General features: G+C 42.2%; 2 protein-coding genes across 3 annotated transcripts; one reads left to right on the top strand and one right to left on the bottom strand.

Moving 5' to 3' along the window:
• Positions 1-4,714: 4,714 nt before the first annotated feature.
• Positions 4,715-16,562, top strand: pcsk1nl (proprotein convertase subtilisin/kexin type 1 inhibitor, like). Its single transcript, XM_033627944.2, has 5 exons — positions 4,715-4,861; positions 12,554-12,809; positions 13,443-13,686; positions 13,768-13,881; positions 14,139-16,562. Exons 1-5 carry the CDS (start codon positions 4,808-4,810, stop codon positions 14,536-14,538), a joined length of 1,068 nt encoding a protein of 355 aa, XP_033483835.1. The 5' UTR covers positions 4,715-4,807; the 3' UTR covers positions 14,539-16,562.
• Positions 16,563-17,865: 1,303 nt separating this feature from the next.
• Positions 17,866-26,164, bottom strand: lhfpl4b (LHFPL tetraspan subfamily member 4b). Of its 2 annotated transcripts, none has more exons than XM_033629076.2 (7): positions 25,905-26,164; positions 23,284-23,504; positions 21,525-21,729; positions 21,329-21,408; positions 19,310-19,463; positions 19,177-19,214; positions 17,866-19,095 (listed from the first exon to the last, which is right to left on the bottom strand). In XM_033629076.2, exons 2-6 carry the CDS (start codon positions 23,500-23,502, stop codon positions 19,186-19,188), a joined length of 687 nt encoding a protein of 228 aa, XP_033484967.1. In that variant the 5' UTR covers positions 23,503-23,504; positions 25,905-26,164; the 3' UTR covers positions 17,866-19,095; positions 19,177-19,185. The 2 variants fall into 2 exon arrangements, with proteins under 2 accessions (XP_033484967.1, XP_033484968.1); XM_033629077.2 differs by having other exon boundaries at positions 19,316-19,463.
• Between the last annotated feature and the right edge of the window lie 652 nt (positions 26,165-26,816).

The following is a 26,816-nucleotide window of genomic DNA, read 5'->3' as shown; positions in this document are numbered from 1 at the left end:
ATTAATATTATAATTAGTTGTGGTAATCTGAGCTGAAGCAGACGTCGCTCTCCGGCTGCTGTGTTTATAAAGCATGAATGTGACCATCTGGAGTCTTCGCCACATCCATTTTGTTGCTGGTTGCTTAGCAACTGTGTTCTCCTAAGTTCAGACAGAGTGGTGAAATGCTGCATCGAAGCTGTTGTGTTGTTTACGTGGATTTTAAAAAGAATCTGTGGTTAGCGTAGCATGTTAGCTTCAGACAGATTTAATCACATTTAGGAAAAAATGAATTAAACAAAAATCTCCTGTAGTTTGTGTCAGTACTCGGATACTTTACTGCAGTAAAAGTACTAATACCAGAGTGTAGAAATGATCTGCTACAAGTAAAGTCCTGCATTGAAAATCTTAAGTACAGAAGTATCAGCATCAAAATATAAAGTACCAAAAGAAAAAGTACTCTGCAGAATAATAATATATTATTGTACTAAAATTATTGATGCATTAATGCACTGATCAGTTTGCAGCTGACTTACTATACTGCGGGGTAGTTTTATCTTTAATAATACTTCATCGATTATTGATATATTTTGTATCAATAATCTTAATCAGAGTGCAGTTAGCTCAGGACGGTACTGCAGTGAAGCAGTTGAGTAAATTCTTGTGTTTGAGTTTTAATCTTCAGACAGACGTTTGTGTTTATTTGTCTTCTCCTCGGCTCTCAGCCAATCAGCAGCAGCCGTGAGTCTTTCTGGAAAAAAAAACAAACCTTGATGCTTCTTTGTTTTTTGTTTTTTTGTTTGTTTTGTTTTTTTTAAAGTGAAGCCGTTTATAGCGTCGGTATCTTCCTCCGCATGGTGACGTGTTTCCTGCTCGTGTTGTGCAGTAACTGATGATCAGTGTGATTCTACTTCCTGCTCTCTTGTACAGGTGTGCATGTGTGCGTGTGTGTGTGCGCGCGTGTGTATGTGTGTGTATGTGTGTCATTACCTGTCCATTCTTCATCTTTATTTTTTCTCCTCCATCTTTTCTTTATTCTTTCACTTTTCTTTCTTGACCTCCTGCCCTCTATTTCTTTTCTTTCCTCTCCTTTTTCTCCTCCTCCTCTCCTTTCATCCCCCCCCCACCCCCCCCTTGTTCTTCTTCGTGACTCTCCCCTCTGCCTCTGTGATGTAACTTCCTGTGTGATGACTATCTATTCAGCATCAGTAACCATGGCGACAGTGTTGACAGTGACGATGATGATGTGTGTGTGACTTGTTGCTATGGAGACGCCCCTCCCCCCTGCTGTGTTTATTCAATGGAAAGTTTCAATAAACTACAAACTCGTCCGAGTCTGTGTCTGTTTGTGAAGAGACGAGTGAGTGAGTGAGTGAATCAATTAATCAATCAATCAATCAATCAATCAATTTTATTTATAAAGCCCAAAATCACAAATCACAATTTGCCTCACAGGGCTTTACAGCATACGACATCTCTCTGTCCTTAAGACCCTCACAGCTGATCAGGAAAAACTCCCCAAAAAAAAACCCTTTAACCTCAGGAAGAGCAACTGAGGAGGGATCCCTCTTCCAGGACGGACAGACGTGCAATAGATGTCGTACAGAACAGATCAGCATAATAAATTAACAGTAATCCATATGACACAATGAGACAGAGAGAGACAGAGAGAGAGATGCAGGTAATGACAGTAGCTTACAGCAACATTATTGAAAGTAATAATATTATAGTTATAGTTCTGGCTACTGTGGTACAATATGTTGAAAGTATGTATTAATATCTGGCAGTATACATGTGTGACAATAGTCATATGTGTATAATAACAGTAGAAGTATGACTAATGACTAATGATGGCAGCAGCAGCAGGAGGCATCTGGCAGGACCACGGCAGCAGCACAACCACACACGTCACGCTGTCCAGGCACCGCTGTGATATGAGTTAATCTGAGAGACAGTGGAGCACAAAGGCTCCGGAGAAGAAGCCGAGTTAGTGACATCCAGAATGGCCGAGTTAGCAAGATGCAGTAATAGGATGAGAGTGAGAGAGAGAGAGAGAGAGAGAGAGAAGGAGAGAAGGTGCCCGGTGTATTATAGGGGGGTCCTCCGGCAGACTAGGCCTAAGTCAGCCTAACTAGGGGCTGGTACAGGGCAAGCCTGAGCCAGCCCTAACTATAAGCTTTATCAAAGAGGAAAGTCTTAAGTCTAGTCTTAAATGTGGAGACGGTGTCTGCCTCCCGGACCGTAACAGGAAGATGATTCCACAGGAGAGGAGCCTGATAGCTGAAGGCTCTGGCTCCTGATCTACTTTTGGAGACTTTAGGGACCACGAGTAACCCTGCGTTCTCAGAGCACAGTGTTCTGGTGGGATAATATGGCACTATGAGCTCTCTAAGATATGACGGAGCTTGACCATTTAGAGCTTTATAAGTTAACAGTAGGATTTTAAATTCAATTCTGGATTTTACAGGGAGCCAGTGCAGAGAAGCTAAAACAGGAGAAATATGATCTTGTTTCTTAGTTCCTGTTAGTACACGTGCTGCTGCATTCTGAATTAGCTGGAGAGTTTTTAAGGACTTACTAGAGCTACCTGATAATAGAGAGTTACAGTAATCCAGCCTTGAGGTAACAAAAGCGTGGACCAATTTTTCTGCATCTTTTCGGGTCAGGATAGGCCTAATTTTCGCAATATTACGCAGATGAAAAAATGCAGTCCGTGAGGTTTGTTTTAAATGAGAATTAAAAGACAAATCTTGATCAAATGTTACTCCGAGGTTTCTTACGGTAGTGCTAGAGGCCAGAGCAATGCCATCTAGAGAAACTATGTCATCAGATAAAGAGTCTCTGAGTTGTTTGGGGCCAAGAACAATAACTTCAGTTTTGTCTGAATTTAACATCAGGAAATTGGTGCTCATCCAGGTTTTTATGTCTTTAAGGCAGTTATAGAGTTTAATTAATTGATTACTTTCTTCTGGCTTCATAGATAAATACAACTGGCTGGAGTTGGAGGAGAGGACCTGCCCACTAACGTCGTGGTTGCTCACTACGACTCCTTTGGTGTTACTCCATGGCTGTCGTACGGAGCAGACTCAAACAGCAGCGGGGTGTCTATGTTACTAGAGCTGGCTCGTCTTTTCTCAAAACTTTACACCTACAACTAATACAATGACCTCACTGATAAATAAAAACAGGTCATGAGTGAACAATCAAAGCACACAAACCCCTCGACCCTCAGAGAGCACGACCACGCTCCGCCCACCAGTCCACCCTGTGGTTGTATGACTCCGCCCACCAGTCCACCCTGTGGTTGTATGACTCCGCCCACCAGTCCATCCTGTGGTTGTATGACTCCGCCCACCAGCCCAGTCTCCATCCATGTCAGTGAAAACATGGATGCTTCACACACAGAAGATCTATACAATCAGCACAGTTTCAAGATTAGAGTCACCAATTCAGTATCTGACCAAATGTCTCCCCTTCTGTTCCTGAGATATGACGTTAAAACATGATGATGTCACAGTCAAGCTGACCTTTGACATTTTGACCTTCATTATTTTATCCTGTTAGAAATCTGGGTCAAGTTTTGTGAGGTCACACTGACCTTGACCTTCAACTACAAAATTCTCATCAGGTTAATCTTCAATTCAAGTGGACGTTTGTACCAAATTTTGAGAAACTCCCTGAAGGTATTCTTGTGATATCATGTTTAGACGAATGAGACAGATGAGGTCACATAGACCTTGAACTTTGACCTTTGACCATCAGAAACTAATGAGTTCATTGATCCACACGGGAAGCATCATCAATGTGTGAAGGCTTTTCTTGCCACATTTGAGCTGCATGTGATCAACCTGTTAGGTCTATGTCAATGAATCATTTCCTGTTGCCAGAAGGTGGCTCTGTAACTATAAATAATTGCTGGCATGTGGATGTGTTCATGTGTTTGGGGCAGACTGGAACATGTAGTTCGGAGTAACAAACCACTTCCTGTTTCATGGCGAAACATGGAAATTTGATACCTCACCAGGGGCAGACTGTGCGACGAAAACTCAGGCTTTTAATAACTTTCTGTGTCGAAGGTCTTTAGATGGTTCAGACAAAATTCGAAGTCAATCAGATTAAATCTGTGGGTGGAGCTGTTTAAGTTCGACCCCTGTAAACGGCCAATGGTTGACTTTTTTTTTTTTGTACATCTTGGGATGTTACATGTGCCCAGCTCAGTCGACCATTTCAGTAGTAGTCTCAATCAGTAATTCAGGTCTCGCTTGTAAAAGAGATTTTCAATCTCAGTGGGACTTCCTGGTTGAATACAAGTTAAATAAATAAATAAAATAAAGAGTTAATTTCAGAAATGTTTTTTGTCCTTCTGCTGCAAAGACGTCCGAGACTCTGAAGACGTGTCCTGAAACACTTCTGTAAATATAGGCAGATACATGCAAGAAGAAATGATAGAAAACAAACATGTTGTGTGTGTGTGTGTGTGTGTGTGTGTGGTCATCATTGATCTCTCCTCCTCCTCCCTCCCTCCTTCCTTGTGTCCTTGGCTCCTCCTCCTCTTCTCTCACACTCCTCCCCCATCAGCTCACTTTATACCCCCCCCCCCCCCCCCCCACACACACACACACACACACACACACACACACACTTTCTCTCCTCCACACTTACCTCATGTCTTTGGCGCCTCCTCCTCTTATCATTTTCTCTCACACTCCTCCCCCTCCATCTCTATTTTCTCTCCTCTCATCCCCCCTCCCTCCTCCCCTCCCCCCTCTTCCTCCCTGTTATCAGATGAGTCAGTGCGTGTCCGTGTGTGTGTTCAGTCAGTAGCGTGATGGCGTCTCTCAGCCTCCTGCTGCTCAGCACCGCGCTGATCCACACCGCTCAGGTAAGAACAGACACCCGCATCACATACATATGGGGGGGGGGGGGGGGGGGGGGCTTCACATGTGTGTCGCATGTTCTCATTTAATGTCGTCACGGTAACCTGATAGTGATGCAGAATAATGTCGCTGCTGTTTACCTGCCTGCCAACGCTGTTACATCACAGTGTGGTTGTGTGTGTGTGTGTGTGTGTGTGTGTGTGTGTGTGTGTGTTGCCTTTACGTCTATTCTCATTTCCATCTGATGGTGTAATATTTGATTTATTGATCAGGTTAATCACTGCAGAGAGAAACAGACTGTGTGTGTGTGTGTGTGTGCGCGTGTGTGTGTGTGTGTGTGTGTGTGTGTGTGTGTGTGTATGTGTGTGTGTGTGCGTGTGTGTGTGGGTGGGCAGTCACTGTGACCAGAGGAACTTTTTTTTTTCTGTCACCATAGCGACAGGAGACGGTAACCCATGGCAACAGGGCCGTATATTAAACAGGTTACAGCAGCTCTCCTGACATCTGACTGCTGCTGTGTGTGTGTGTGTGTGTGTGTGTGTGTGTGTGTGTGTGTGTGTGGCCTTGTTTATCTATCCTTAGGGGGACCCAGTTCAGTCTGGGACACAGTGAAGACATTTGGGGACACAAAGGCCTGTTTATTTAACTGCAAAAGCGTAAAATTTGTATTTGTTCACATACATCAGTGTGAAGGTTTATGCTCTAAGTGTTGATTTTAACGGCTACAAAAATTTTCAGTGTGTATGTTTGCTGTCATAATTATGGATGCTCTTATTCTGGGTCATACTAACTTTGAATACTGATTTTATAACGTCTTCATGCCTTCGAGTATCTGTTCTTTTGATGTGTGGATCGTAGTTTTATGATGTATTGTTCCAGATTCTACTGTATGTTTGTTATCGATGTGTACTCAACCTTACTTTTCTGCCTTTCTTGGTGAGGTCATCACTGAAGTACAGAGCCCCTCTGGGGTCATGTGATTTAAACTCTTCTTTATTTAATTTTGACAATATAACTTGTGACAACACATTTACTAAGTTCCTAATAGGTATGACCGATGGTAGCGTAATTGTTTGTTAAAAATGTCAAATTGTAATTTTATGGCTCATCACCGTTTTGATAGATTCAGCTAATGGCTAATGTGAGTTGGCAGTTGTTACCATAGTAACAGTAAATGTTAATGGAGTGGGCTGAAGGAACTAAACAGAGTGATCAAGCTGCATTGTTAGAATCAGAATCAGAATCAGAATCAGAAATACTTTATTGATCCCCGAGGGGAAATTATTTATGTTATGTTAGTATGAATAAGAAACACTGTATATGGTAAAAATACAAAATATACACAATATGAACATCAATAAATGACAGGCTAGCACCTGTGATAATAAGAAGGTGGTAGATATGAATAGGATTCACTGTATTATAGACAGATAGATAGATAGATAGATAGACAGACAGACAGACAGACAGACAGATAGATAGATAGATAGATAGATAGACAGACAGACAGACAGACAGACAGACAGATAGATAGATAGATAGATAGACAGACAGACAGACAGACAGACAGACAGATAGATAGATAGATATGGCAACAAGTGCCTGCTGATGTTAGCCATTAGTTTAATCTTCCAAAACAACAATAAGCCTTAAAATTACAATTCAGTATTTTTGAAAAATAACAATAATAATGATAATAATTACAACTAGCATCAGTCAGACCCACTGGGACCTCAGTCAATATGTTGTCACAAGTGATATCATCAAAATTAGATCAATACAAGCTTTAATCCTTGTTATTTAGAAAGCCTCAGGATGCTCGCACTGATTCACCTGACACACTTCGTTTTCTCCACTTTTCCTGAACCTTGATGATAAAGGCAGCCAAGTTAGCGTGACAAAGAGTCAGAAAGACGCCATGACAGGAATAAAGCACAGAATCTAATTTTAACTTTAGAGGAAGACGGAGGTTTTGGATTAACACTGATCCTGCCTTGAGCTCTGAGTCTGCGTTAACTTTTCAGTTTTTAACCTTCGTCTCTTCTGAAGCTGAACCAGGAGCTGAACACGACCAGGACACGTGTGACATCATGCTTTAGTGTCCGGAGAGGAAACTGAAGGAGAGCAGCTTAAACAAACGTGTTCGTGAACATTTTCAGATACGTTTTATCAAAACACGTCAGCTGTTAAAAATGAGACGTATAAAAGTCTTTTTTGGGTTTCTGAGACAGGAACAGGACAGAACTGTTTCTGATTTGAATCATACGTCCCGGATTTTATTCAGACAACGTTCAGCTGCTTCGTTTTGCTTCGTTGGTTCAACACGTTGATATTTCTCAGTATATGAACAGCTACCATCTCAACACCTCTGTTTGTATCAGGCTGTAATTTCTACAGAAAAACACTGAGTCAGCAGGAAGTCAGACTGAGTGATGTTCCTCAGAGAGCTCATTACACCCTCCTCCTCCTCCTCCTCCTCCTCCTCTTCATCATCAGTCTCAGATTAAACCTCCTCCTGTACTGAAGACTGAGCATCATGAAGTTGAGCTGATGCATTCTGGGAGATATTACAGTCATAAATCAGGTTGAATCTGAGCAGCTGCTTCTGTTTCTCTGACACACACAGAAACACTTCAGCAGGAAATTAAACCAGATTCATTTTCTACCGCAGCGAATCTGACACTCCAACACTGATCATCAGAACTGCTGGTTCATCTTCTACTGTGGAGCTGAATCATCATCATCATCATCATCATCATCATCATCATCAGATACTTTATTATCCCCATGGGGATATTCAGACTCTGCAGAGACCCGTTATCAGTTTTCACCTAATACTTCTGTTAACGATCAAAATGCTTTATATTCTGGTCTTTTTGCTGCTGACTCACTGTTCAGACTGACTCACTGTTCAGACTGCTGACTCACTGTTCAGACTGACTCACTGTTCAGACTGCTGACTCACTGTTCAGACTGCTGATTCACTGTTCAGACTGACTCACTGTTCAGACTGCTGACTCACTGTTCAGGCTGACTCACTGTTCAAACTGCTGAGTCACTGTTCAGACTGTTGAGTCACTGTTCAGACTGACTCACTGTTCAGACTGCTGACTCACTGTTCAGACTGCTGACTCATTATTGCCGTAAGTCAATTAAATGTATTAACATCAGTGTTCTGATAGAAGTGTGTTTTATAGAAATCTGATCAGCCTGAAGCTTCAGAATCACTTCGGTCATTAAGTCTCCCTCCTCCACACCAACCGCGCACACACACACACACACACACACACACACACACACAGGACCAATCTCATTAGGGGAGGCAGGAACATTACAGCTCGTTATGCTACCATGGCAACAGCCTCCCTTGACGACACTGACAGCATCCTCATCTCACACACACACACACACACACACACACACACACACACACACACTGTGATCCGTGTGTCTCACACAGGTCAGCCAGTGATGAACGACCTCACTGATTTGAGGTGTGGCAATAATTAGTTATTGATCACAGATCAGAGAGGGATCGTATTACACAGCGCTGCCACAACTGTCAGACAGTTTGAAGTTTGTGCGCGATGAACAGAGCAAACATTTAAACAATACGAATCATTCTTCATCTGAAAAAGTTCACACATGAACTTGAGGTCATGAGGTCATGAGGTCATCTGGTGGGGAATCTTCATCTCAATCTGCTGCTGTAACCATAGTAACACAGCATCACCAAGTACAACTGCCTGCTGATGACCTCTCCTCTCTACCTGTCTCTACCAATCAGCTGCCCAGTCTGAGTATCTGGTATCTGGTATCTGGTATCTGGTATGGCAACACCACTTGGACAAACAAAGATCATGCAGAACTGCATGAACATAGTTTATGGACTTTTATATTTTAGAATAGAACAAAAAAATCATCTGCTGACGTTGAAGCAAATGTAACGAGTAACGAGAAGCCTTTCAGCTTTGTGACGATTCATTTTCCAGCTGAGTTTATTCCACAACACATAAAGGAACACATCGTCATCGTTCAGTTTATAAACATCAGCACATCTGGAGATACATGGTTATCACTGGACAGGAAGTAACTAAAGCTGTCAGACAGATGTGGAGCAGGAAAAGTAAAATATTACCTCTGAGGTGAAGAACAAGGAGAAATGGACCTGAAAATACTTTAGTTTCCACCACTAACCGTCACATGAGCAGCTCTCTAGAGTCTGTTTAAAATAAAATCCTTAATATCTATAAAACACAGTAAAAGGTCAAAGGTCATGAAGCACTGTCAGGAGACTGCAGTGTGACCTGATGTTTACACACTGCAGACAACAGACGGGACTCTTTACAGCAGCTGTGTGCTGACAGTGAAAAGAAAAACAATGTGACAGTTTTCAACAGCAAAACCCAATAAAATCACACAAACTGTGTTTTATTGTAGATTATTTTTATTTTAAGGGAAAAGTGTAAACTTATTTAAATGTGACTTTTAAAAACATTATGGGCATAAAATAAATATTATTCATTAATAAGAGATGTGTTTAATTTTTTTCATTTATTTACATGGAGGGATGAATTCACACATCTCATTAAAGATCAGAAACAAACAAGCAGCAGGTAGAGACTCACCTTAGGCCGACCTCTGATGTCACTCTGTCTGGAGGATGGACGACAGTTCGCGTGGACGTTCTCAGATCCAGCAGCTGACTGAGCTCACCTTGCAGAGAGACGTCAGTCAGGTGAAGAGCACAGTCCTTATGTCTCCGTGTCTCATTGTGTCCGTGTCCTCTCTGAATCAAACCTCTCGATCATCATGTGCTCACCTGAGCGGCTGCAGCAGCTCGCGGCTCTCTGATCACCTGTCTGTCATCTTCCTATTTTAACTACTTCCGTCCGCGTGAAGTGTCACCACTGAATCAACCAATGAAAACAACTCATACCTCAACTCTTATTAGACACAGGCCGACAGAAAAATAAAACAAAATAAAATAAACCCAGATTTTAAAGAGAAGTTAAAATATTTCAGCAAATGAATCCTGCGTTTGTGTCAAAATATGAACTCTCATTTTATTCTATTCTAACATCACAGATTTGTAAACTCTAAAACTACCTTGCAAATATAAAATGGATCTGCAGATACACAAATTATAAAAGAAATGACAGCATAAAATGCAAATATGCAAGTCTGTGCTTGTGTTAATGCTTTTCATTTATTTGTTAATTAAATACATGTATTCACAGATTTTTATTTGAACACTTTATTTGTGTATGTAAACTTTTTTTTGGGGGGGGGTGCAAATCTTTTCTGATAGTGTAGAAGTTGTTTTAAATGTACAGATTACACTTTAACACAGAGGCTGTCGATCGATCAGTTCACACAAATGATATCGACAGTAATCGACCTCTATACATTATTAATATATCTGATATTCATGTGTAATCTAATCCTTATTAAAAGATGTCAGTCGCACACACACACACACACACACACACACACACAAACACACACACACACACACACACAGTATGATCAGTTTTATATAATCAATAATTTTACATCCTGCCAACAGAGGAGGGTGAGGGTCATTAAAAACATAATGTAGAAATGAATGTAAAAAAGCTCACTCGTGTGTGTGTGTGTGCGTGTGCGTGCGTGTGTGTGTGTGTGTGTTAAAATTCGCCTCTCCTTCTTCTTCATCAGTTTCGTGTTCAGTGCAGAGCTGCAGTCTGGACGTGGTGTTAGCCTAGCTTAGCATAAAGACAAGTTCAAAAATACACCTGCCAACATCTCAAAGACTGATTAACATGTTATATCTCTGTTGTTTCCTGAGTGTTGAGCAATTTGTTACCTGCACTGCACAGGAGTGTTACGCCCATGGAAAGGTCGAGTAATCCAGAGGGTTTAAGCTCCACCCTCACACTCAACAAAAGCTCCACCCTCCTCTTTGTGAGGAGACAAAATATTTATAGTGTTCAACAACTAATTTCCCATGAGGCTTCGACAGTGTGCCAAAAGTTAAGACTCCATTTTTAGCATCTTGTAAACATGTGAATCTGTGAACACAGACGCAGTAAATATTTTATATATTTATTAAAACGCTGAGGTGTTCAGAAAACATCGTGTAGTCATGGAAACAGACACCATGTTTGTGAATGATAGAAGCTGAAGCTGAACAGAAAATAGAGGGGCCCAGGATTGAACCCTGGGGAACACCCCAACACATAACTTATTTACTGTGTCTGAAAAGGGGTATTTACCTCTTAACTACAAGAGCCTCATGTGAAATGTAGTTGTTAAATACTAACACAATAATTTTTTTTATCTCTTTACAAAGAGAAGGGGAGGGGGCGGGGTTTTGGAGAAGCAAGAGGGCGGGGCTTCAGTCCTCCATATTACTCTACATTTCCCTGGGTAAGTAAGTAAGTAAGTAAGTAAAATTTATTTATATAGCACTTCTCACAGAGAGGACTCACAAAGTGCTTCACAAGGTAAAATACAAAAAATATAATAACAGAAACAATGCAAAAAAAAAAATGTCCACGGAAGAGGCTGCTCTCAGCTCATGAGGTAGTGCATTCCACCATTTCGGTGCAACAGCCTTAAAGGCTCTATCACCTTTCGTCTTTAGTCTTGTGTGAGGGACAGTAAGTAGGTGGCCTTCAGCGGACCGCAGTGACCTGACAGGACAGTGAAAGGACACCAGAATCCGTCAAGTATGCAGGTGCTTGACCATGGAGGGCTCTGTAAGTGATGGTTAGAATCTTGTGCTGGATCCTGAAATTAACAGGGAGCCAGTGCAGGGATGCCAGGACTGGAGTCATGTGAGTGAACTTATGAGATCTGGACAGAAGCCTGGCGGCAGCATTCTGGACCAGCTGGAGGCGGTCTAATGAAGTTTTATTTAGACAGGTGAAAAGAGAAATACAGTAATCCAGACGTGAGGAAATAAAAGCATGGATGATCATTTCTAGCTCGGAATAAGTTAACATGGATCTGAGTTTGGAAATGTTTTTGAGGTGGAAAAAGCAGGAGTGAGTGACAGTTTTGATGTGGTCATCGAAGAGCATGGCCTGATCAAATGTGACCCCAAGGTTTCTCAACTTGGGGTCACATTTGCACTGAGGGACCCTAAGCAGCTGGCCACTTTAGATGCTGAGGCATCAGGTGCAATAATTAAAATCTCAGTTTTAGCTGCATTCAACTGAAGGGAGTTAGAAGACATCCAGTCCTTAATTACATTCATACAATCGTACAGTGAGTCAATTCCATCGGTCCTATCAGCGTTAAAAGAAAAATATAACTGGAGGTCATCTGCATACATATGGTATGAGATACCTTCAAAATTCCTGATGACATCTCTGAGAGGGAGCATGTATAGCGTAAAGAGGATGGGCCCAAGCACTGAACCTTGGGGCACCCCGCAAGAAAGGGGGGCAAACTCTGATTTATGAGGGCCAACAGCCACAGAAAAGGATCGATCAGACAGATAGGATTTAAACCAATGAAGAGCGGTCCCTGAGATTCCTACCCTGTCCCTCAGCCTGTCTAAAAGGATGTGGTGATCAACAGTGTCAAAGGCTGCACTGAGATCAAGCAGAGGGTATAAACCTCTCATGCAGCACAGGAAACAAGTTGTTAACACTCAGGTCTCGACCTTCCTTCTGTTACTGACCCCTGACCCCCGACCTGTCTCCCAGCCTCTACCTGCAGCTCATGGCGGAGGGCGTGGCCTGGATGTGTCAGTGGGTGGGATCAGACGCCAGCGCAGAGACCTCCGTAACCTGCTGCCTTATGAGGACCAGGTGTTGTCATATCCTGCTTCCCAGGGGGGAGGCGGGGCCAACAACCTTTACTACCAATCAGATGACTGGAGGGGGCGGGGCCTGGACCAGGCTCTCCAGCGATTGGTGGAAAGGGACCAGAGGCGGGAGCAGGAAGAGGAGCAGCGAGCAGGTTCGAGTTTTTTCTCAACATATAAAAATATTTTTCTCAACAGATTTCAACTTTTTTTTCTCTATGTATTACGACTTTTTCTAAACATGTTACGACTTTTTTCTCAACAGATTAAAAAACATAATAGGACATTTTTTTGTCAAAATATTGCAAGTTTTTTCTCAATATTTTGCGACTTTTTCTTAATACATTAAAATTTGTTTCTCAACATATTCTGACTTTCTCTCAAAAAATTAAAACATTTCTCTACAGATTACAACATTTTTTCTCAATATTTTACGACCACATAGGGACTTTTTTGTCAATATATTACAAATTCTTACTAACATATTACGACTTTTTCTCAACAAATTACAACTTTCTTTCTCAACAGATTAGGACTTATTTTTGAAATATTACAATTTTGTATCACACTTGACAAATTATTAGTCGACTGTTAAACAAATCATGACTTTGTTCTAGAAATATAAATACTTTTAAAAATACTTTGACTTTTTAGATATTTTGTCCTGTCTTGAAACAGTGGCTGTTTCAGTTTGATTCTAAAATCTGTTCTGTGAATAAATCTTTATCACATTTGTTTCAAGAAATAAAAACTTGACAAATAAATCGACCAATCAAATGTGTCCACAGCGTACTTGGCAGCTTTGCTCCGCCTACTGAGCGAGGCAGAGAGCGCAGGATTGGTCGGCCCAGGTGATGTTGAGGTGGTAGAGGAGGAGGAGGATGAGGAGGAGGATCAGGGGCCACCAGGAGACTTCCAGGGCCCGGCCCCCGCAGACTACGATGAGACAGGACGGGGGCTGAACATGGGGAGGCCCCCTGCTGCCTGGTGGGGCCTCCTGGAGCCCCAGCTGGCTCAGGCGCTGCTGGACAGGTGAGCACCAGGTGACTGAGTTAGGGTTTAAGCTCTCGCATTTGTCATTAATCAAAGTTATTGACAACTTGTGATCGACAGGATGGAGCCTCAGCTGGCTCAGACTCTGCTGGAGAGGGCCCGACAGGAGCGCCTTCAACAGGCCGGACGAGTTCCATCAGGACTGAACCGAGGAGGCGACCAGGACGCTCTGAGGTCTCAGCAACATCACACTCATCAATAATCCTGTTTCAAGATTAGTACAAATCACAAAGTTTGTTGACAATAACTTCCCCATATAATCCTGTGTTTTATTGACAGATGACAACTTTATTGACAGAATATAACATTACTGTGACACATGACGACTTTATCATCGACACGAGGATTCCATTTTGGACATTTGACGACTTTTGTCCACGTAAAGAAACACGAGCACTAACGATACCGTTATATGTCCTCTTCCTCCTCAGACGTCTGGTTGCTAGGTTACTGTCTAGCATTGGCCCTAACGACACCCCGGTGATCTCCTCTGGTCGCCGTACGAGGAGGGACGTGTCCATCGCAGCACCTGAACCTGCTAGCTCCGCCCACAGGAGAACCCGCCGCTCCCTTGATGATGTGGCTCCTCCCTCACCTAGCAACGACCCACCTCTGCTCAGAGTGAAAAGGCTGGAGGATGAAGAGGAAGAGGAAGAGGAGAAGCTCAGCCCCCCCGCTGTCGGGCTGCAGAGGATGAAACGCATCAATACCATGGCAACACCTGATGTGGAAGAACTGAATCATGGGAGTCGTAGGCGCCGGAGGAGAGCTGTGGTGAACTACGACCCCCAAATACTGATCGATCAGATCCTGGAGTACATGAGGGAGTAAGAGGAGGAGAGGAGAGGAGAGGAGAGGAGAGGAGGAGGAGCAGGAGGGGAAAGAGGAGAGGATAGGGGTTGAGGAGAGGAGAGGAGAGAAAAGGAGAGGAGGTGAAGAAGAGGAGGAAGTGTATTTCATCGTTGTCCTTCAGGATTTTTTATTTCCTGTATTTTTTTAAATGTTTTGCTGCTTTTGGTGAAAAATCGTCTCTGATCAGTCGTTTGTTGTTAAAATGAGAAGAAATGAAAAAGTGATGGAGGAAATTTAATTTATAAAATCTGTCATGTCCTTAAAAAAGTCCTTTAAATGTCCTGCAGAGGGCGACGTCATTCTGCTTTTTATTTAACCCCTTCATCTCCATTTCAGTGACGAAATATATTCATGAAACAGCTCAGTCATTATTAATTAACATAAAAGTAAACAATCAACTTGATTTCATGTGAAAAAGACGAGCGGCTCTGAATCATCCAAAGATTTTATTAACTGAACGTGTGACAGAATAATCAGAGAGAAGTTTAACTGCTTTAAACTCAACGGGTCATTAAAATAAAGCTTTAACAAATGACGTTTGTTCACACTGATGATGAGATGAAACCGGCTCTGTCTGCAACACGCAGCTCAACATGTCAGTTCATATTTACTGTAAAACTTCTATTAAAAGCCCAGGCTATTATTTGCTTAAATCACTGAAATCAACAGGCCTATATTTGAGACAGGCCTTTAATTCCTTTCACACAAAACTTTTGCTACGATCAAACTGTTTATTTGAACTAAAATGAATATTACTTGTTTATAAATAAGGCTTTGAATAACATTTTAATTATTATATAAATCATTACATATTTTTACAGCACCCAGCATAACAACACAACAACACTTTATCCTGTTAAAACAATGCTTCTAACTTGGATTAATGTTTATGAAAAATCTTGATTCTTTTGATCAGTGGACCCTTACCGACTACAGAAACATAAATAACTTAGCGGGTAATAAAGGAATGGACACATATTCTGACTTTATGACCCCTACAGAGGAAGGCAGTCACCACTTCTTTTTCCATTCCCGTTGTTTAACATGCCTCTAAATCTGAATGGTTTCAGTAAAGTAAACTGAATGATTGAATTGTAAAGAATCTGACCAAGCTAACGATGTGTAGCATCTCTGTACTGACAACAGTTTAAACATTCATATTTGTATGTGCGATCAAAGCAGCTCAGTAACATTAGCTCAGGTGGCCAACAGCCTGTTTTATACATCCAAAGAACTTCTATAAAAATGAGCAGGCCTCTGATGGAGACAGGCCTTTATTTGTCGACACGTGTAGCAGCAGCGGGCTCGTTACAGTGACTGGGCCTTCAATTGAAGTTTTACAGTATTTGGGTTTAAGTGGAGATTTTCTTCCAGAGAAACTCTTTAATGAACAGTCTGAACTCTGTTTAACACATTAGAACCTAATTATGTTTTTGTTGTTGTTTGTTTGTTTGTTTTGTGGGAAACTTTTTCAGAAATGACATATTTGCCTTAATCTGGTCTGTGGAGAGGCTTTTAACACTACACTACCCACAATCCTCAGCAGCTGTTCCAAATCCCAAAAACAATCACTTTAACTTTTTTGCATTTTTTTCCATCAGTTTTACAAAGATCCAACTGTAACATCAAAACCCAGCAGCTGACCCGCAGCACAGTCTGAAGCTCTCTGACTGGTTGTTTCTGACAGCAGTGCTCTCTGGGACTTGTAGCTGACCCCGCCCACTTTAATTCTTTATTTAAAAAAGGTCAATTTTCAAAAATATCTAGCGGTAAATTCAGCTCTGTACTGACCCAATCTTCCCTCCATCAGTGTGAAAATGCAGACAGATGACGGTAACCGTGGCAACAGCTCATCAGCTCTGTGATTGGCTCGTTCCTGTTGTGTTCATGTACTTCAGCTTGTGTGCAGCAGCTCTGTCGGTGTGATCACTCGTCTGTCCGTGGTGAAACGAACAACTTTTATTTATCTCACAATCTGAATTAAAGTCAGTATCCACCACAAACTGCTGTCTGTCTATCTGTCTGTCTGTGTGTCTATCTGTCTGTCTGTGGATTTCTGTCTGACGCACAAACACGATTTACTATCAGCTTTTACACATTTCAGAGTTTCTTATACTTTCTGTGAGGGATGATGTTCAGCCTCCACAAACAACAGACCAATCAAATGTTCAACAAAGTGTTAATAAAGTTTCTGACCAGATGTTTGAAATTAAAAGGTTAAATATGAACAACCTAATCTCACCTCACAGTCGTCATAGTGATGCTCTGCAGAGCTTCATCATGATGACGTTAACGCACACAAACACAAAGATAAACATCAGCTGATGAAGATCATGTGATGCGACGATCAAAAGCTCAGCCATTCGTGGACCTGGAGGAGAGATGATTGAAGTCATGACTGTTTGAACTTCAAGACTGATGATACATGATGTGACACAGGACTCACCTGTTCAGGTAACATCATCAGGTAACTACATCAACAGGTATCTTCAGCTAGATTGTGAATGTCAGTTAAACAGGTCATTTTACCAGATGAGATACCTTTATTCAGGAAACATCAGCACTTAAAACAAGTAACCTTACCTGAGCAGGTGAGATTAATCTTCCTGTGATTCAAAACTGACTCACATTTCTGTGGAAAAGCTGCTCAGTGAACCAGGACTCACCTGCTCAGGTAACATCATCAGGTAGCATCGCCAAGTAACCTCAGTTAAGGTGGTTACATCACCTACGCAGGTAACTTTTCCTAATAAGGTCATGCCACCTGGTCAGGTAACTTTATCACGTAACACTGATCTGGTGACATAAAGATAATTTTACCTGGTCAGGTAACATCTTCAGGTAACTTCAGTTCAAGTTACTCTACAGGAACAGGTAACTTTACAGTAACATCAACAGGTAGCTTCAACTAGGCCGTTTATATCAGTTAAACAGGTCATTTTACCAGGTGAGATACCTTGACCTTTACTCAGGTGACATCAGCACCAAAACAGGTAACCTCACCTGAACAGGTGAGATTAATCTTCCTGTGATTCAAAACTGACTCACATTTTTGTGGAAAAGCTGCTCAGTGAACCAGGACTCACCTGCTCAGGTAACTTCATCAGGTCACACTGGGTAATCTGGTGACTTACTTACAGGTACCTTTACCTGCTCAGGTAACATCATCTCGTGCGCTGTGCTTCAGTGTCTACATTTTCTCTGCAGCAGCAACAGGAAAAGCAGCTGTCACATGACCTGAACAACAGTCTGTGATTGGTTGATGACAGATGATGTCACCCTTCAGTGATTCAGAAACAAACTCAGTCTGATCAAATCTATATTTTATTGATGAGAATAAAAACATGAACAAACAAACTGTTTATTAAGTTCAGTCTCATGGCAGCACGATAAACAACAACAAACATTCTACAAACATCTGACGTTATAAAATGACTTTTTACTTTGAGGCTAAACTGTACGGAGGCCCATTAGGGACAATTTGTATTGATCAAATTATGTCTGGTTACAAAATAAAATCTCAGTATTAAATATTAAATCTCATATTTAGCCACAGTGACATCACATTATTGATTCATTACTTGTTTCAAACATCAGTTTAATTAAATAAAGTTATTGTTGCTTTTTGTTTGTGCTTCAAAGGTCGACACGAAACTTAAACTGAGAGTTTAGATCGATCACTTTCATCTCGTTGGATAGCCTAGCTTAGCACAAAAATTGGAAGCTTGTTAGCTATCTAGTTTTTAATCCTGTAGTCAGCCAAGCCAAGGGTCAAGAACTAAAAGCTAACTGGACCTGAAGCTAACTCTCAATGTCAGTTGGGTATTTTAATCTAGGCCTACAGCAATGCATCATGGTCTATAAAATCGTTATATGTTTGTAGCATGGCTGTCCTGTGAGAAACACGCATCTCTTGAAAAGTCAGGAAAACTGCCTGTTTTCAGCTTTGTGACGACGACTTTTACAGCTGAGTTTATTTATCGACACATAAAGGAACAACAGTCAACACGTCCGGAGATACATGGTTTTCACTGGACAGGAAGTAACTATTAACTAACGTCGAGCAGTAAAGAGTAAAATATTACCTCTGAAAAATGGAAATACTCCGGTAAAGTACCTTGAATTTGTACTTCAGTTAAGTACTTGAGTAAATGTACTTAGTTACATTCCACCACTGAGAGACGGACCACAGGTAACTGAACGTGATGTTATTGCTGCTGGAGATGCATAGAGGCTGTAACACATCAACACAGAGGGTTGTTAAATCTAAAACCTGATGAAGATGTGACACACGTTCTGTCCTCCTGACACACGGCTTCAAACTAAAGATACTCATGTTACTGTGAAATACATCCTGTTCCCTGTCTCTCCTTTTCTTCATCCTTTTCTCCTCACCGTCACAACATGAAGGTCAATACGGTTGCCAGGAAACCAGGTGATGATGACAGGAGATTCTATTCGTCGCCTCCTCCTCCTCTGATGATGATGATGATGAAGGATGGAGAGATCAGGAGGAGAAGTGAAGTCAAACTGTCCCTGAAGAAGAAGAGGAAGAGGAGGAAGATGAAACAGTTTGTGTGAAGTGTTAAAGAGACAAAAGAAGAAGAAGAGACTCACCTGGCGGCTCTACGCTGACATCAGCAGACCTGTGGTCACTGCAGGAACAAACACACACACACCTTTTCTTTACCTGTTTAATTGAAGCGTTTCTAATGCTAAGCTAACTGAAAATGAAGCTAAGATACCCCACCCTCACCATCCTTGGCGTCTGGCGGCAGCAGGGCGTCTTGTCTGTTGGCGAGGACGAAGGCCAGCGTGGCCAAGATAGCAGCATCCAGGATGCCCAGGATGGCCAGGATGTAGGCCCAGTGCACCGAACAGTTACCTGGAGAGAAGCTGCCCACCTGGAGACACAGGTTCAGAGTCAGAATTCAGATTCACAAAACTTTATTGATCCTCCCGGAGAGACTGGGAGACGTTACACCTGCTCATACATACAGACTTACACTGTAAATTATTTCAATATGTAACTGTAATATTTCACAATAAATTACAGTATTATCACCTCATGCAGATAAATATATTAATTACAGAATAAATACAGTAAAGTTCATCCATGAACCATTTTCCCTGGATAAGATCTTATAAAAGTCCATGGTCATATTCACACAGAGCTGAAGCTGCCCGTTACATTTACAATATATCCATAAAGTCGATTTGATTTGTGTGATTTCCAATTCATCATAATGAGACGTTTCACTGACATAAAAACTGGAGCCATAATGCGGTGTGTGAGCTTCAACTGTATTTTTCTGTCCCTGTGCCTCAGAGGCAGACTGACGGACATCCAGGATAGAAGACAAACTTCATATTACCTTGTCCCAAAAACATCTGACTGTGGGCAAATGCCATGACAGATGCATGAGTGATCCTGCCTCACCTCAGCCATGCCAACATAGATGTGAAAGGACCGCCCTGTGCACCACCTTTATTTGCAAAATTTTGTATCAAACACATTTGGATACGATTGATAAGTTTCTCAGGACAGACTCCCGCCGGGCTGAGGTCAGGGACACACCCAGGTCTCTCTCCCACTGATGTTCAATGGAAGCTTGGCTGTCTGAGGAGGCGAGGTACATTAACCCGTACACTGCCGAAACTACTCTCCCTCCTAAAGCGTTTTGACTCAATTTATTATCAAGTTCTCTATTAAGTCCTGTGGACATTTTCTTTGTGATGAGGGAGCTTAAGATTGATCCTAACTGGAGGTAAAATTCAGCATCTGTTAAATTATACAACGTCTTCAACTCGTTAAAGCTGAAATCAGAAATGATCATCTCAGTAAAATATTAATTTACCCCAGAATGAAATGGGAAGAACTGTCCAACTCTTTATTTCTTCTCTAACTGACTTTAGGAGATGTGGTCCATTTAAGTCAAAAATCTTGTCAATAGGAGTTTGGATGTTTATTCCAAGATATTTCATGTCCTGTGTTCTCCACTGAAAAGGGGTGGTACTGAGATGTGAAGGACAGGTTAGGTGGTTCGGGGGAGCGGCCTCACTCTTATTAAAATTCACCTTATAACCAGAAAAACTCTCAAATGCATCGATCAACTTCGTCACCTGTTGGATCGACTGAGATGGTTTTGATAACACTGATTAAACATCACCTGCGTACAGATTAGCTTCAAAATCACATCGCCCAATGTCAACACCGGCAATTTTCCTCTGTGCTCGTTGATGACATTTTAAATGTCTAACAGCATTAGAATTTCATGTTGTGTGAACATTAATATTTTGACATTTTGCACAACATTGGCTTTGTTCTCTCTATATATATGAAGAAGCGTAGTTATTATATGTCAAGGTGACGTTGGCACCAGACGTTGGGAAACCAACAAAATATCAACGTCATCTGTCGCCAGATTTTATGTGAAATTGATGTTGGCATCAATGAATGTTGGCGACCTGAATTCAATCAAATATCAACAGTGAAAGATGTTTATGGCCGCTAGGTGTTTTATAAGAAATGGAAATATATGAAATATGTTGAAAGATGTACAATAGACACAGAATCATCAAGTCACTGATCACCTGATCATCATACAACTGCTGCTGACTCTGTGTGTCTCAGTACTGATTAAGAATAAGAAAAGATTTATTTTCTGTAGATCAGTGTCAAAGAGTTTCAACAGAGTGAACATGTTTAATATAAGACACCTTTATATGCATCTAATATTTTAGATAAATAATTATATATAAAACTCACAGAGTCTCCACACAGAGCTCTCATCTCTGGACTCTCCCACGAGTCTGGAAACAGAAGACAGGCCAACGCCAGACAGAAACCTGACAGACAGACGGACAGACAGAATGTGTTCAGTTTAAAGCACAACAAAGTTTCACCATTTTGACTGCGACCCTCATTATCAGGTCCAGCAGAACCAGTAGAACCAGTGACTGACCTGCAGTGAGCTGCAGCCACGCACAGATCTTGTAGACGGTGGCGGCACTGCAGAACCTGAAGAGACAGAGGCAGAGGACGCTGGTCCACACCGCCCACAGAGACACGCCCACCAACACCGCCACCGACTGGAAGGATGGCAGAGGGGACAGACTGGACAGACCACCACGACAGTCCGGGACCGGCCAGTCTGACTCCACACATACCTGACAACACACAGGCATACAGGGACACACAAGTATACAGGGACACACAGACATAGAGGGACACACAGGTATACAGGGACACACAGGCATACAGGGACACACAGGTATACAGGGACACACAGGCATACGGGGACACACAGACATACAGGGACACACAGATATACAGGGACACACAGGTATACAGGGACACACAGGTATACAGGGACACAAAGGCATACAGGGACACACAGACATACAGGGACACACAGGTATACAGGGGCACACAGGTATACAGGGACACAGATATACAGGGACACACAGGCATACAGGGACACACAGGTATACAGGGGCACACAGGTATACAGGGACACAGGCATACAGGGGCACACAGGCATACAGGGGCACACAAGTATACAGGGACACAGGCATACAGGGACACACAGGCATACAGGGACACACAGGTATACAGGGACACAGGCATACAGGGGCACACAGGTATACAGGTACACAGGTATACAGGGACACAGGTATACAGGGACACACAGGTATACAGGGGCACACAGACATACATGGGCACACAGGCATACAGGCATACAGGGACACACAGGTATACAGGGACACACAGGTATACAGGGACACAGGTATACAGGGACACACAGGTATACAGGGGCACACAGACATACATGGGCACACAGGCATACAGGCATACAGGGACACACAGGTATACAGGGACACACAGGTATACAGGGACACACAGGTATACAGGGGCACACAGACATACATGGGCACACAGGCATACAGGCATACAGGGACACACAGGTATACAGGGGCATACAGGCATACAGGGACACAGGCATACAGGGGCACACAGGCATACATGGGCACACAGGCATACAGGGACACACAGGTATACAGGGACACAGAGATATACAGGGACACACAGGCATACAGGGACACACAGGCATGCAGGGACACACAGGCATACATGGGCACACAGGCATACAGGGACACACAGGTATACAGGGACACAGGTATACAGGGACACACAGGCATACAGGGACACACAGAGATACATGGACACAGGTATACAGGGACACACAGACATACAGGGACACAGACATACAGGGACACACAGGTATACAGGGACACACAGGCATACAGGGACACAGGCATACAGGGACACAGACATACAGGGACACACAGACATACAGGGACACAGGCATACAGGGACACACAGGCATACAGGGACACACAGACACATAGGGACACAGACATACAGGGACACACAGGCATACAGGGACACACAGACACATAGGGACACAGACATACAGGGACACACAGGTATACAGGGACACACAGACACACAGGGACAAACGGAGACAAATTATCAGTACATTTGAAAACATCTGATTTCTGTTGGACATGAACGTCTCCATAGAAACACCTGCTAGACTAGTAACTGTTGCTAAGCTGTGATTGGACGGTCACTGCGTCCTGTTCCTCAGCTGTGATTGGACGGTCACTGCGTCATGTTCCTCAGCTGTGATTGGATGGTCACTGCGTCATGTGTCTCACCTCAAACAGTCCCAGGGTGCCGCTTGGCGGGGCCGGTCCCGCCCCCAGATGGCGAGTGTCTCCCGTGCCGATCCAGGATGGCTGCACCAGGACGACTACCTGAATGATGGCGAAGCAGAGCGTGCAGACGGCCCAGAGGACACCGACGGCCCGGGCGCTCCGCACGAACTCTGTCTGATAGAGGCGAGAGAGGTCGGCGAGGGCGGGCGACACCGACATCACTGAGAGACACAGAGAGATTAACTTAAATATAAAGTGTGAAAGATTATAATAATCATGACTCATCACTGTTGGTCACATCTGATCAGGTTTTTTTTTACCTCGTCCACTTTTGTGTCAGCTGTGATTTGCTCTCACTAGAGGACAGATGTAAGTGTCCATGCATGAGGACAACAGGTCTGCGCGCGAGACCAGCGAAAGCACGTGAACACAGATAAAGGCGGTGCCCATGTCTCACGATCTCGCGCAAGTGCACACGTGAGCGCGGTGCCCAGAGAGGCAGTCAGAGCTACAGGCTACAATGAGGCTAAAAACAGAGTTCAAATGAGATTTTTCCAAACAGCTTTTTATGTCGGGGCTTCAGGACACTTGGATCACTACGGACGAGCAGTATGGAGATATTTTGTGGTTTCAATGATGTGTTTTTGGACATTTGAATCTGGGGCGCCGTCAGCCTCCATTAGGTGGAGTTGTGTTGCTACCTCCTCTCCCCTTGGATCTCTGCAAGTGATGTGAGGACTCTAAAACTTCACCTGAACCTCCCTCGGCATATGGGTGAGTAGATAATGGCTGAATTTACATTTTTGGGTGCACTATCCCTTTAACTCCAACAATAGAGATACATCTTCTTTTAATCCCTTTTTTAGCTTTTTGCACTGTAAATTTACAAACATCTCTCAAAACATATTCACACTCATGCACAGAAAAAACCTTTGTACAGAGTCTGGACTTTGATTTAGCTTTAAACATTATTTGCATTATTTTATAATACAGCAAATCATTAAATTTTAAAGTATTGGAATTAATGAACAGTGGGTTAGTGTGATCATAGTAATCAGCCTTGTTAATAATATGTATGGCTCGTTTTTGTAGTAGTGTTATTGAAGTTATAATTGTTTTAAAAGTATAAGTGAACAATAAATAATATACAAGGCCTCGTCATTTAGTATATCTCTAGATTTATTTAGGATTACTATAGACTTCAAGATTTTACCTCTAACATAATCAATGTGTTGTTTCCATGTCAATTTATGATCAATCACAACCCCTAGAAATTTTGTCTCAAAAACTCTTCAGTATGTTCATAACCAATCTTTAATTCAATCTGTCCATCTATTTCCTGTCGGTTTCCAAATACCATGAATTTAGTTTTCTTCATATTAAGAGACAATTTATTAACATCAAACCAAATTTTCAGTATTCCCAGTTCCTTTTTCTACAGCCAACACAAGTTCCTGTAAATCTGTGTCATCCGCAAAAATTACACATTTGAACAATTCTGTAACATTACATATATCGTTAATATACAGTGTGAAAAGTTTTGGACCAATCACAGATCCCTGGGGTACTCCACAGGTGACCTTTCTGAATCCTGACCTAATATTATTAATTTCCACACACTGATGCCTATTTTCCAAGTAACTTTTCATCCTAGAGTAAGCTACACCTCGTATCCTGTACTTCTCCAGTTTTCTCAATAACTAGCTGTGATCTATTGTGTCAAAAGCCTTCTGCAAGTCAATACAGATACCAACAGAGTACTCATTATGTTCTATCACTTTTGTTACTTCTTCAACCATCTCCATTACTGCATAAGTAGTAGTTCTGTTTTCACACTCCCTGAGTGACTGGAGGAAAATCCATGACCCTCCCTCCTCCATGAATAACAAACAGTCCCTGATCAAACTGTTCTGAGAGCTGTTTGATTTTTAAAAGGCCAAATATAAAAAAGATGCTGAATACTTTCTAATGTTTCATAACTCAGTTGTGTTGTTGTATTTTCATTGTGTGGCTGATTCAAGACATTAAAATGTTAAAATTATGTGTCTTCTTTCATTTCTGTTTTTGTTTTTTTTAAATATGAAAACATGAAGTGTCCCATTTTTGCAGCGGCTGTATAAAGTGTTGTCAGGATTCATCACTTCACGCTGCAGCAGCGGGCTGGTGTTTGGGAGTCACCGGATGATCCAGTCAAATGTTCCAGAATGCGGATTTTCACAGAGTCGCATGTTTCCAACACTCAGCCTCCTCGAGCCACAGTGACTGTTCTACCTGAAGCTCCACCTGACACCAGTCACGGCTCTGAGCCTTCATTTACCCGCCATGTTTATCGATTATTGGCAGAATATAAATAAAAATACACGTTTATATTTGATACTCTGTGAACATTAAGACGGTTTAAGATTTTCATTAATGTTCAGTTTTTATCAATAACTGCGTCAGGCAGCTCCTGACAGCCAATCAGCATCAAGATAAACATAAACACGGTCCGCACATCCCGACGGTTACATCATCACCTCTACACACGCGCGCGCGCGCGCACAGCCGTGATTGAAAGAGAAGCTGATCTGAAATCAGAAACATCGACACATCAGATCAAAGAAGAAAAACCGGAAACGCACCTGCAGCGGGAGGAGATGCACCTGTCCGTCTGTCTGTCTGTGTGTGTGTGTGTGTGTGTGTGTGTCTGTGTCTGCAGGATGAGAGGATGCAGGCGGAGGAGAGGATGAAGGGAGGAGGAGGAGGAGGAGGAGGAGGCAGCTCTACATCCCCGGATGTGGATCTTCCTCCACCAGCACTGATCTGTAATCAATAAGTCACACTGACACAGGCCGAGATGATGAACAGGTTATCAGACAGTATCGATCTGCTGCAAAGGATCGATACTCTGCTTCATCTCAGCGCTTTATACCGTGTTTATATGATGGAGCTGCTCACAGCGCCACCTGCAGGCTGACCCGGGATCAGCTTCTTCTTCTACTGAGGAAATGATCTCACTCATTTATAACCACGAAGAAGAAACATCAGGACTCAGAAACACTGAGGGACACATCAGAGGTACTTTTACTCTTCAGTTACCCAAATTATCACTGTACGTAATCCATTATACACATGTACTGCACTATATGTAATCTATTACTTTGTCATTAAGCTTTTGAGAACAAGTCCTACATTGAAATTATTACTTTGTGCTACTGATAAAAGTACAAAAGTATCAGAATATCATCATCATCAAAGTATACTGAAAGTACCAAAAGTAAAAGTACTCAGACTACAGGGTGTATTTACTTATTGTTATTGTTGTTAAATGTAGTGCAGTGAAATTATTTCCCCTGAGATGTGGAGTAAAAATATAAAGTAGCAGAAAATAGAAATACTCAAGTAAAGTACAGGAAAATTAAAATTAATTATTAATGAGTGACATCAGCAGGAAACAAAGATACATACAAACAAACATTTTAATAGTAATAATAGTAATAAAACATTTACAAACACAATATTGCACAACACACAAAACTCCTGCTGTCTCCACC

This window comes from Epinephelus lanceolatus, chromosome 8 (assembly GCF_041903045.1).
Source record: "Epinephelus lanceolatus isolate andai-2023 chromosome 8, ASM4190304v1, whole genome shotgun sequence".
Classification (NCBI taxonomy): Eukaryota; Metazoa; Chordata; class Actinopteri; order Perciformes; family Serranidae; genus Epinephelus; species Epinephelus lanceolatus.
The sequence above is the reverse complement of the archived record's forward strand: the minus strand, read 5'-3'. Positions and strand labels throughout refer to the sequence as shown.